Source organism: Phlebotomus papatasi, chromosome 3 (genome assembly GCF_024763615.1).
Source record: "Phlebotomus papatasi isolate M1 chromosome 3, Ppap_2.1, whole genome shotgun sequence".
Taxonomy (NCBI): Eukaryota; Metazoa; Arthropoda; class Insecta; order Diptera; family Psychodidae; genus Phlebotomus; species Phlebotomus papatasi.
This window is the reverse complement of record NC_077224.1, coordinates 729,132-741,763: the sequence shown is the minus strand read 5'-3', so window position 1 is coordinate 741,763 and position 12,632 is coordinate 729,132. Positions and strand designations below refer to the sequence as shown.

The 12,632-nt window shown below is 32.5% G+C and overlaps 2 protein-coding genes across 2 annotated transcripts; one reads left to right on the top strand and one right to left on the bottom strand.

Moving 5' to 3' along the window:
• Nucleotides 1-662: 662 nt before the first annotated feature.
• Nucleotides 663-9,378, bottom strand: LOC129806365 (lipid storage droplets surface-binding protein 2). Its single transcript, XM_055854920.1, has 3 exons — nucleotides 8,699-9,378; nucleotides 5,387-5,824; nucleotides 663-1,291 (listed from the first exon to the last, which is right to left on the bottom strand). The coding sequence occupies exons 1-3, from the start codon at nucleotides 8,928-8,930 to the stop codon at nucleotides 1,014-1,016; spliced, it is 948 nt and encodes a 315-aa protein (XP_055710895.1). The 5' UTR covers nucleotides 8,931-9,378; the 3' UTR covers nucleotides 663-1,013.
• A 1,418-nt stretch (nucleotides 9,379-10,796) lies between these two features.
• On the top strand, nucleotides 10,797-12,399 carry LOC129805165 (uncharacterized). Its single transcript, XM_055852920.1, has 3 exons — nucleotides 10,797-11,358; nucleotides 11,425-12,269; nucleotides 12,341-12,399. Exons 2-3 carry the CDS (start codon nucleotides 11,432-11,434, stop codon nucleotides 12,397-12,399), a joined length of 897 nt encoding a protein of 298 aa, XP_055708895.1. The 5' UTR covers nucleotides 10,797-11,358; nucleotides 11,425-11,431.
• Nucleotides 12,400-12,632: the final 233 nt, after the last annotated feature.

Here is a 12,632-nt window from a genome sequence, read left to right as displayed (position 1 = left end):
GACTTATCAGACACAGTGTTCATTACAAAAGCTGCGCGATACAAAGTTCACTAAAGTGGCGTGATTCGGTCGTAGCAAAGGCAAAGATACAAGTCTCACATTGATGACTTATACATGTAGGTATATAGCAGATGACTTGAGTAGAGAGAAAAAAAAAACTAACACACTAATCAGCGACATTATTGTGTGAATTAATCATGGTATAATTAAGATATATACACCGGACGCTTGGTATAAAACTGTTTTGTATGAAGAATGCCTTATCAGCGAGTGATAAAGGAATGAGAACGCCAAACATTGAGTGCAAGACGCAGGTCATTCCTTCTTCGATTGTAATCAGACTTGAGAAAAGCTCTTGGAAAATCAACCCTCTCGAATCGTTCGAATGCTTCCCATAATCGTCAAGTCCAAAGGTTAGGAACGGTCTTGCGTAAGCATTAACGTTCTGGGTATAGCATTATTGTGAATCTTCTACCGCATCTTCACTAGCGATAGAATGGGAAGATTTTACATTTGTGTTGAGACAGATGGGAAAAAAAAATCTCTAATAAAAAAAGCACGAGTGTCAGTTGAAGATCGCTAACTCAATTGGCATTTGGATGTTTATTCCAATACACTTTTTCTTATTTTATTTTTGTATTACAAGTAAAATATTTTTCATGTTTGCTTATCTCATTTTTATTTTTTCCATAATAATTAACTTACAAAAAAAATGCTTTCACAACAACATTTTTCAAATGACCTTAGGAACTATGACGATTTTGATACTAAATTGTAACAAAATAGAAAAAGAGTCTTCTTAAGTGCTAATATATTTCTAGAGTTAACTACACTAATGGAATACCCCCTAACTCATTGGTATAATTGTAAATCATACTTATTTACTGTTTTGAGGAAAGATCACGTTTGTCAGACAAGATTATTTTAATTTTATGTGATGTCATTCGCATTTGAAGGTGACTTGTGACTATTTGATGGGTTTTTAAGAAAAAAAGTATTAATAGCATCTCCTCCTATTCCTTATCTTTTATCATAGCTGGTTGCCCATTGCTGGCCTTGCTCGTGCTCGCCGTATGCTGTATCGATGTCATCTTCTCATTGATAAAGTTCAAATACTGCGTTAGGCGGAGAACGGCAATAAGTGACGCAACATATTCATGGACATCTTCCTTCTTCAGCATCTTCACCTGCCTCGACACAGTGCGGTAAACTCTTCTAGCAATTTTATTGGACAGACGACCAACTGTCTGGACTGTATGCAGGACTGGATCCTCTGTTGCCGAAATTGGAGCTATGGGTATTTAAATAAGATAGCGTTAAATATTATTGCTTTCAAGGACAGAAAACACTAGGCGTATTTTTAGTAAATATTTTTGTCTGGGGGTCTTATGACACATTTATCACGGTTATCAGGCATTACGCCGCTAATTTATGGCAGTTTATTTGTAAACTGTTCTCAAGACGATCATTTGTTGTGTGAATCACAAAAGAAAAGAATTTTTAATAGCAATATGATGCCAATGATACCGCAATGAAGTTAAATGACTCGGGTTTTATGTTCCTATAAATCAATTATTTTTGGAAACAAAAATTTAAAAAAAAACCATATAGGGTCGAAGGCGAAGAAACACCTCTAATAAGTATCTAATAAGTTGTAAATAATGTGACGTTTTTTCCTTAGTTTTTCAATAAGGATAGGGTAAGTGTGCCAAATTCCGGCCACCTTTTTTGTTCCTCAAATTTCCATGAATTTTTAGTTTTTACATAATCCAGAGATTGTAAAATGCAAAAGAATAACAAAAAACGTGGCTTCGACAAACGAGATGACGTGAAAAAGACATTTGAAGAATTCCCGAAGGGCAAGAACTATGAGAATGAAGGTGGCCGAAATAAGACACCAAAGCTATGTTTACATTTTTATTCATTTTAAAATCTATATTAAGAATGATTTTAAAGTAAATAAAGACGATAAACTCTTTACAAGGTTCGAAGCGACACTTCTTAAATAGAAGGAATGAAAAAAAAATCAATTTCTATTAAAGATATTACATTTCAAACTTGAGACTTTGGCGCTTTCATGCAACTATGCCGAAATTTGGCACACTTACCCTAAGTGTTCAAATTTCGTACAGTAGAGTCTTCTAAATTCGAACGCTCGAGGGGTATTTTTGACATTTCTCACCTCCCAAATTCGAACGATTTTTTCAAAACTAACGAAATTTGTGTGAGATTAAATTGTACTTTGAATCAAGTTCTCGTACTTTCTCGCAATTTTCAGTGATAACATACTTCCTTTTCATTTTATACGATAATAATGTATGTAAACATTCAGGAAGAAGCACATATATGATTTTCATTCACCGGAGAATACGAACTTTCCAACATAACCTCACAATTGACATTTTGAATCCAAACGGCGTTCGAATTTGAGAGATTCAGATTTGAGAGACTCTACTGTATTCCAAATGGTACAGAGTAGGGCGTCAATAAGTCATGACACGATTTCTTAAAGTGTCAATAGGTGTTCCTTTCACCCTAATTCAAACATAGGGAAGTGGTTCACCTTTGAATTGGGGTACGTTTGAAATTGGACTTTTTTCTCTTCTTTTTAAAAGGAATTTAGGCTTATAATAATGCAATTTAGCCTCAAAATTGGTTTATGGAGCTAAATAATATCACAGTATGGTCAAATTCCAATTAAAAATGAAAAAAAAGCCCAATTTTGAAGCTGTCTTAATTCAAAAGTGCCCCACTTCCCCCTACGGCTTCCATTTGAAAGATTCATATTTTGCCTTTAGAATTTAACGTTTTCTTATTTAAGGAAGATTATGAAAATTTAAGGTTTTTGTTTTTAATGTTAGTTAGCATTTAAGGCATCGTAAAACTTAACCTCAAAAAATCCGCCATTATTTCGTGCCCTTGCCATCAAATATTAAGTTTTTCTTTTATATCAAAGCTCCTCCTACACGTTTCAAAGTTAATGAAGTATTTTACTTTATTAAGTTAATTTTAGAGCGGTTATTGTGACTAAATTACTTTAGACTTAACCTCACAGAAGTCATTTACACCATCATCGCATTGGATTGAGTAATTCGGTCCTAATTTAACAAATTCGGTTGCAATTGTTCAAAGTCGGTATAGATGGCTTTAATGAGGTCATTGAGATTGATATTGGAATTGTTCCAAAAACTAATTTTTGGAGAATGCAATATCAATTCAAATGTGGCAGTATAAATAGCTTCAAAAATTCTGTTTAATCCTTTATTATATTTTTCTATTATTTTCGTTGCTTAATGCTGGTTTTTTCTGCTTTAATTAGCTGTAGCTCTACTGATTGACTGGTTAAGAATCAATGTAAATAATTAGCTTTAATTATCTTATTTGTCCAATAGGTTAAATACGAAAAGTTTTAGGTTATGTATCAAGCTTAACTATCGAACTGTAGCTGATCTATCGATTAAAAATTCTTTGAAAGACAGGTTAAGAGATTTTGACAATTCTGCTACGTGAAAAGATTCGAGGTTAGGTTTAACATAACCTAAATCTTTGTTCAACCACACAGTAAACAAATGTGTAAAATTTTAACACTATAATAGTGTAAAATCGGATAATTTAATTATTTAATTTCGATCTGTGTAAAATTTCTCACTATTATAGTCATAAAAAATGTTCAACAATGTTTTGTAATTTAAAACCTTTGAAAAATTTTAAAAATTACCACTATTATAGTATGATTATAGTTTTTCACATTATTATTATTCTTATGGTATTTTTGACACATGATAAAAAATTAAAACTATTGTAGTTTGATCAGAATTTTTCACACTATTTTAGTGTGAAGCCTTGTGTATTTCAACCAAAGCTGTTGAATTTTGAGACAAAAGTTGTTGAATTTTTAAACAAAAATTGTGTAAAAATTGTTGAATTTCCATTTAAGACTTATACTTCAGTCGAAATGCTTTTCATTGGGCAAAAGTCATATAGAACTTCAAATATTTATATGCATAATAAGTATATCGTGAAGATCTGAGCATCAGATGTAATCACCTAAAATTAGGGGAAATCCAGATTACACAAATAAAACATTAGAAATGTCTAAAAAGGCAAAAGATCAAAATCTTCGAAATGAAATGAAAATTCAACATACAGAATTCAACAATTTTTAAATTCAACAACTTGAAATTTAACAACTTTAAATTAAACACTTTTTCCAAATTTAACACTATAATAGTAGTGTGAAAGATTACACATATAATAATGTTAATGGGCATAGTCTTATAGGAAATTTACTGCTCTACAATATTGCAGAAGACTATCTTCTATCTCGAAAGAAATGTGATTTTCGAATCATTTTCTAAAAGTCGATTTTGTGTAGATTCCCAAAATTGCTGGGGCAAATTTTGTCAGTCTTCGGATAATTTGTGACGTTTTACTCCCGCAAACGATAAAAATATCAAATAGACATATTTTTATAGGAAATTTATTCTTCTACAACTTTGACGAAGATAATTTTTCTCTATCTTAACGAGAAATGTGCTTAAATTGAGCTAATCTGTATTGATATTTTCTGTAAGCCAAATATTCCAAAAATAGGGCTCAAGGCTCAAAAATTCATTATTTTTTTCAGGGGCATGACATTTCCTATCTTTCCCATATGTTTCTAGTGAGCCGAAAAAACTTTTGAGTTTATTAGCTGTTTTCTGTCATTGTAGAATGAATTAGTAAAAAATACTAATACAAAATAAAAGTCAATTTAATAACGAAGAGGCAACCGAAAACCCTAAATTGGCAACCTACGTAGTTTTGGAGATATTTCGTGAAATGTGTACGAAAACAGGGAAAAATTACACTAAAATCGATCGCATTTTTCAGAGCTAATGTCACCCCCCCCCCCCCCCCCCCCCCCGATTTTTTTATTTTACATAATCCTTCCTCGAATCTCTTGAAACTCTGTAAGTTTAAGAAGGTTCATGAAGGCTATCTATAATAAAAATTTCAAGCCTCAGTCTCTTTTATTTTAGAAAATAGTGAATATTGAAGTTTTCATTTTGACAAATTTTGCCTCAGTCTCCCCTAATGGTCTATATTACTAAATTAATAAGGAGGATTGAGCTTTCTGGATTCCGTTTCAACGCTGATATATCAGATCACTCATTTCTTTTTTCGTTCGATAAATCTTAATTTTCGAAAGCACTGCATGTATGAACTACCCCACCCTTCCCTATTTTTTAATGTTAAGTTTTTGAGCATAGTAATACAATATCGTATCTCTTAGTTTAAGAGGAAGTTCTGATATCTTTTTGTTCTTTTGGACTTTGGCATGTCCAATTTGACCATCTTTCCAAAAGGAAGATGACTAAACACAACATAAGTACAAAAAACTCACCGTTATCGTCTTCAATGTCTGTTTCCGCCCTTGGGAAGTAATAGTCGAGAAGACGTTCAGCCAATGTAGCAGTCGTATCAACTCCTGACACTGCCATGCTTCCATACTGTGTCGCTAAAACCTCATTGGCTTTAGCCCAGGACAGTTCCTTGAGAGATGCTGCCTTTTGTTGTCCTGCACTCCTCAGTGAGCAAACTTTATTGATATGTGGCTGAACCCGTTCGATCACCTTTGACTTGGCCTGATTGTAAATTTCCTGAGGTGGTTCTTTGATGATTGGTGCCTTCACTTCCAACTTATCAATGCCTCGGACAAGTGTCTGATCCACAAGATGGATTGGACGTTCGAATTTTTGCACGAAAGGTGCAGTAAAATGAATGGCTCCATGGAGTGCGTCCTCGGCAGTGTTGAAAGCCCAGTTGAACATTGCATTTGAACCTATTATAGAGAACAACAACAACAAAAAAAGTAACAATAGAATGTGATTTAGTTTGCTATTTTTTTTCTCTCAACTTCAGGCAAAAATTTGCATTCAATATGCTTTAATTATAAGGCTCCGTGATAGTAAATTAAAGTCGTTCTGGTTGGCATTTGTGGTGATATTTGCGTATATAATCGTCTTTTTCAAGGAAAAATTATATAGAGAAGAGCGCAAAAAAAAAGTTATGACTACACACACATTCTTTATTGTATAGATCAGAGAAAAAATATGTATAAAATGCGATAAGTGTTACCATCCACTTATCATTTGATTAAATATAAATGGCACAAAGTCCAAAATAAAATTTTATCAGGAGAAATTTTTTTTTAGGACATGAATTACACTCTTTATAATTTGTGTTTGTCTTTTAGGCTTTTAGGAAATATAATTGTTCATTTAACGAGGAGTTTTTTTTTGTTTTTTGGTTTATTTTGGGAAGTGCTTTAAACGTAGATATAGTCCTAAAATCCATTTCAATGGGCTTGAGGAGTAATAGCTGATACTGTATCAGCAAGAACGCTAAATGAAATGAAATTAAGAATGCATTCGTCACATCGAAAAAAATTCTTCTGATAGCAGCAGAGGTCGATGATGGAGTTTATCAAAAGAGGCACATTTATCAATTTTATGAGCAAAATAAATGATCATTCTCAATTGCAACACTTCTAAAGGAAGAATATTATGAAAGTATTAAGTTTTTTTTTTTGAGAAAATCAAGGTAGAAAGATAAAGAAAAAACATATACAGCTTAAGTTGTACGTTTATATTTTTTTTTTAATATTTAAAAGAATTACCTCACTTTCAAAATTTAGATACAAATATTTAGATCTTGTAATTACGTTTTAATGAGTCAGCGATAAATCATGATATTGACTGTCTCCATTTTTTGGATGGACAGAAGATTACGAAAAATGTTAATATTAATTTGATTAAGAACGTCTATATTTCAAAGTGATAAAAGTTTATTCAAAATTTGATCTATTTGTTGATTGAGACTTGGCCCGCAAAATTTGATATAAATTGATTTATAGCATTAATGCGAAAAATTAATGCGATTTTCTCTTTAATTTTTTAATGTGAAAAATATTTATGCTTTAGGTAAATTTAAACTTATTTTTGCAGGCCAAGTCCACTTCTTTATCAATAAATAGAAAAACCCCGAATATTAAGTGACTCAAAGACACAAATAACATATTTGGACGCTCACAAGCGACAATTAATGTGAGTCACATTAAAATTTTAATGTGCAAGTGTGATAACGCCGTTGGGATTTGAAACTCCAATAATTTTGAGAATTAACTAACTTTCCGGTATAATATTCAAAGGGAAGGTTGAGGGCGTCAAGGAGAACCCGAAAAGCGAAAAAACGAATTTTGCAAAAAATCGACTTATTCGATTTCTATTCTGACAAGCCGAAATGATAAATACGAGACGAATTTTTACGATTTCATTTTTAAATAGTATTTATTTTGTGTTTTAATTATTAATTTTCTTTTAAATTAGATTGATAAAAAAATAAAACAATTTACCGGGTATATTTTAAGTATATCCTTTATTTTAAAATGTCCCATCTTTGATACTTTTAAAAATTTTGCATCTCGATTTTGTAATTGCATTTCGATTAATTTTAAAATTCGTGAGAATTTAAGGGTTTAATAAATTTGGCATTTTCAAAATAAATGTTTTTATTGGACGATGCGAATCCGATTTAAAGAATTAATGTGATGATTTAAAAACTTAACATGTTATTAAAAAATAAAGAAGTTTTTTCTGTAAGATCATTCTTTTCAAAAATTTAAAAGGAAGGGTCATAGAATTGTTTAAATAATGATTAAATGCGAATGAAAGTTTAAGTACACCTTTTCTTAATCCAGCAAAAATATCTAGAAATATTATCATTTTCTTAAGAAATATTCATTGAAAAAATTTCAGGAGTTTAATTAGCATAACTAAAAAAAATAAGTTTTAAATTGCAATTGAATTTTATTCATAATATGAATGGTATTTTCTAAATTAAAAAAAGAATAGAGTAAAATTTGGAATTCTGGACAATTCAGAATTGTGGAAAAACCACTTTAAAAATCCGAACTTGAATAGTCTAGTAATAATTAATTTATTAAGTAATTCTAGAGTACTTTGAAATACTAATTGATTTTTTTAAAATTATTTTAGGAGTTGTCTAAAGTCTAAACTCTAAATTGTTTTTCCCGGAATTCTGGGTTGATTATTTTCTTTTACGTTAATTAAATAATGTTTTTCAATGCAAAAAAAACACTTTGCGTTAAGATACATTGAACAAAATCCTATTCAATTTCGTCAATAAATCAAATTCGGTCAATTTTCCGAATAAACACAACAATTTTAAGCATAAAAAATTAGGTATTCATTAAACAATGTATGAAATTCTAAATAGTATTACCATTCAAGGTATTTAGCTAGGAATCTTGACAATCTCTTTATAGAGATTTCTGGCATATTTGAAGTTACATTCCAAACTAAACTAGAATACTGATCATTTTGAATATTTCTGCTGACCAATTTTTTTTTTCTTAAATATATTCTTAGTTAGCAAAAATGCCATTTTCAATCTTCATGTTAATAAAATACATAAAAGAGTTAAAGAGTTGTAAATGAATATTGAAAAGGAACATATGTGTGTATGTTCGTATATGTTGAGTGAAAAATATTGGTCTCATACATAGTAATCAAACAGATACTAAAATTCTTCGACTTGGGATCAAATAGGTCAAAAATTAATAAATCAAAAAGTTTCTGGAATATTTTTAAATTTAGCTCTATTTCTAATTTTTTTTTTGTAAATTATCCCTTACCTTTAACCTTTCCATAGACATCTTGACTTTGGTTCCATGCGGCTTCAACAACCGGAAGTTTCATCATGCGATCAAATGATTCCAAATGTGGCAGAAGACTCTGATTCTCATTCATGGCCATTGCACTTTCTGTCTCTGATGATGTATCAGAGTCTTGATGATGTTTCGCTGTACCATTTGGGGATGTGGTTACAGTGGTTGTTGTTGTTGAACTATCTCCCGTTTGACTCATTTTGTGACTCTTGCAAAATCACTTTTTCTCTTAATTAAACGCCCGATGGATCCAAAGTGGGACAAAACACTGATGTGCAATTGTTTAGACACTTTCACTGATTCTTTCCTAGGGGATTGCTATATTACTTATACCCCGAACACTCAATTGCTTAATTGACCGTTCTCAACTGGACGACTCCAACTGTTCAACTGAATAATGTTGGCGACAAGCAACTCAACAAATACACATTTGGGAACGATTCTAAACACTGTGTGACTGCACTCACGACACAACACGACAGACTCGACTGAAATGACTCGTTGACTGATTAGTAATTCAAAATAACAAGTCTTTTTATATAGTATGCTCAACTCTATGTACATCGTCTCATATATACTCATCCATATCTCCTATTTACACGCCCAGTAGAATGAAAAGATCAAGAAGTCTACGCGCGACAAAAAAAGCACTGATAAGACCAGATAAGTTTATAGTAATTGAGATCTTTTTCTGGGAACTTTGGATATTTAGGATATAAAAGATGGGCTATAATCTGTTATGTGGATTATGAGTTATAACTTATAGGGGAAGTGTGTCAAATTTCGGCCAGCTTCTAATTTCGGTCACTTTGAGTGTAATTTCGGCCATGGAAAGAAATTAATTAAAATTATGTATGTTATCTTCGAATAGTCAATGAATTCATTTTGCTTCTAAATATTTATTCATTTTAGGATGTATTAACACAAAGACCGTTAAATTTTAGGTATAATTTGAATTTAAATTGCGTTCTAAAAACTCAGTGTGGAAAGAGTCTTACAAAAAATGTGACAGATCACTTGTGTTTCTAGCAGTCTTACGATTTGTGGTGAAGTGCAGAAGGCTTCTGTGTTTTTCATGAAAATTGATTAGTTTTCATTAAAGATTGTTTCTGTTTATGTTAATAGTGAATCAATCTTTAAATTTCGGGTGAAATTTTCTAGCTGGATCCTGAATTTCGCGTAAAAAAGTATATACTTTGTGAGCGTCTCTCCGGTGAGGTAGTGTTGCCTATTCCGGCAACATCTTTTGCTTTCGTAAATGCCTTATTCATTTTATGTTTTTTTCAATTTCTGAGTTCTACAATGTCCAGAGAAAAAAACCATCGCTTTTATGAAAAAGATGATGTGGAAAAAGCCTTGGAAGAGTTCAGAAAGGGCAAATTGCTACGAGAATCTGCGCGTAAATTTGAGATGCTACTCTTCAGGTCTTCAGGACAAATTACACGGAAGATCTCAGGGCTTTTGTGGGTCATATAAACGTATTAAAATAAATATTAAACTCGTTCCGTTTGACGTTTTGAAATTTTCTATCCGTTGCGTCACAAAATGTGGTCAGAATTATTAATTTTCCAATATTTTAGGAAGATGATAAATTAGTTTTAAAGGTTCCACACAACCCTCCCGAAAAGGAAGTAACAAAAAATATCAATATGAATTAAAAATATTGCATTTCAAACTTAGGACTTCGGTGCTTACATGCAACTATGCCGAAATTTGGCACACTTACCCTAACCATTTACAATTTTAGCTAAATAAACAGTGTTTTTGCAATTGTTTTGCTAATGCACAATAACTCTGTTCGATATTTGTTCTGGAAGGTTTACATTATGTAAATAATAATAATGGTGGCATAGCGGTCCTTAGAGGAACTTAAGTCTTCCCGCAAGGGGAGTTCGGGACATCTATTTTAACTTTTAATTATTTAGGCAATATCTTTAGGTTATTTAGGTTTTATATAAAATTTAATTATTTAGGTTTAATCATTTTTATTTAAACCTAAAGGAGATTCCAACCCGGGACACTTGCATCAAAGGCAAGTGCTGTACCAATTAACTCTTTCGTCTCCTTTGGGACTCTGGGTACCCATGGAAAAAAGAATTTTTTTAGACTACTTAGAATAGATAAAATTCCGATTCTTATGGATGATTACAAACTAGAAGGATGTCCAAATCTAGGATATTTTTTGCAGGATCCCAATTAACTCCTGAGCTAAGATATTTTTAGTCAAAAATCGTGAATTTTCGATTTTCTGCTTCCTTGCACATATTGTGACTTTTTTGATATTTCTAGACCCGAATAAGGAAAAACCTCTCGGGGCCAATGAGTATGATAACTAACAATTACAGATTGCATAAATTCGAAAAACAATTCTTTCTTAAATTTTCAAAAAACTTGTTCAAACTTGATGGGTATTCTCGTCCCCAAGGATTTTGAGGTAAAAATGTAAGGTTATCCCGCCAATTGTTTTTTGACACGAACCCTATAAAAACATTTCAACATGGTGAGTTGGTGTGACAACTTGAGGTTATGATGTCTTCTAATTCGATCTGAAGGTCTTCCAAAAATATTTGACTGAATTGCGTGCTTTGATTTTCCATCAATTTGCCCCAAGAACAAGTACAGAAAAGGTAATATTAGTGATTTTCTCTTTTTCTTGTGTGTCTCGTAATATATTTTCTGGATTTTCTGTTTAGATTTTAGATGACAGCTTCAATGAAAGATTTTCATGGTGAAGAAACCTTTATAGTCTTTGTGGACAACAGCGATGATGAGGAGTGTTTTGGAGCATTTCAGGATAGAGAGCTCATCGAAGTAGATGTCGGAGATGATGAAGAAATATCCCAGGAAAAGTTGAACCCAGATCTAGGCGAAACCATCCCCACTGTCGCGAAAAAGTCAAAAATCTGCATACTTTTTCCGGACAATAGCGATGATGAGGAGTGTTTTGCAGGATTTGATGAGAACGTGTTGATGGCAGAAGGCGTTAATGTGGCGGAAGCCGAAAGGGTATCTCAGGAAAACTTGATTACTTACAAAATACTTAACATTTTGCTTGCAAAAAACATATTTGCATGCGGCACCGTACAAAAAAATCGCAAAAATTTGCCAGAACTGAATCCAGATAAGAAGATGAAGAGAGGACACATTGATTGGCAGTGTTCAGGACGCATTGTATGTGTAAAGTGGATGGACAATCGCTCGGTCATGCTCCTCTCAAATTATATGTCGCCAACAGAAATGGTGAAGGTGCAGAGACGGCAGTCTGGGACATCACAGAAGCTGGAGCTAAATTGTCTGAAAATTGTCCACACTTACAATCAACACATGAATGGGGTGGATATCATGGACCAGAAAAAGTCATATTATGAGCAAGATAGAAAGTGCGCGGCAAAATTCTACCTAAAATTATTCTTTGATATTCTGGACATTGGTATAAACAACGCGTGCATCGTTTACAACGAAATGTCACAGGACAAAAACATTGGAAGATCACTCACACTGCTGCAGTTCAGACAGGAAGTGGCTAGGTGTCTCATTGGTGATTATAGGAGTAGGACACGAGCGCCTCCCACTATTAGACATTCTAATGAACTACTTCAACCCCTCCAGCACTGTCCAGTTTGGATAAAAATAAGAAGCCGGTGCCACCTGTGTTATACGAAAAATAAAGTAGACAGCAGGACCTTTTGTAAATGTGAAGCATGCGGAGTGTATCTATGCTTCAATTCAACACGCAACTGCTTCAAACAGCATCATGATCCAAAAAGTATGTAAAAGGTGAAAAGAAAAGAATGTTTGGTTACATTTGCTTTTATTTATCAACATGGGGTAAATTAAGCTAATTCAAAACCTGCTCCAAATGGAAACGCCATTGTCATCATGATAAATACAGTACTAAATA

Bases quoted from the DNA above. Each gene is read 5' to 3' on its own strand.
- LOC129806365 (XM_055854920.1), bottom strand. From the start codon at position 8,930: ATGAGTCAAACGGGAGATAGTTCAACAACAACAACCACTGTAACCACA. The intron at 5,825-8,698 runs GTAAGGGATAAT...TCTCTATAATAG, and splicing joins TGTCTATGGAAAGGTTAAAG to GTTCAAATGCAATGTTCAAC. The intron at 1,292-5,386 runs GTGAGTTTTTTG...AAATACCCATAG, and splicing joins AGACATTGAAGACGATAACG to CTCCAATTTCGGCAACAGAG.
- LOC129805165 (XM_055852920.1), top strand. From the start codon at position 11,432: ATGACAGCTTCAATGAAAGATTTTCATGGTGAAGAAACCTTTATAGTC. The intron at 12,270-12,340 runs GTGATTATAGGA...CAACCCCTCCAG, and splicing joins AGTGGCTAGGTGTCTCATTG to CACTGTCCAGTTTGGATAAA.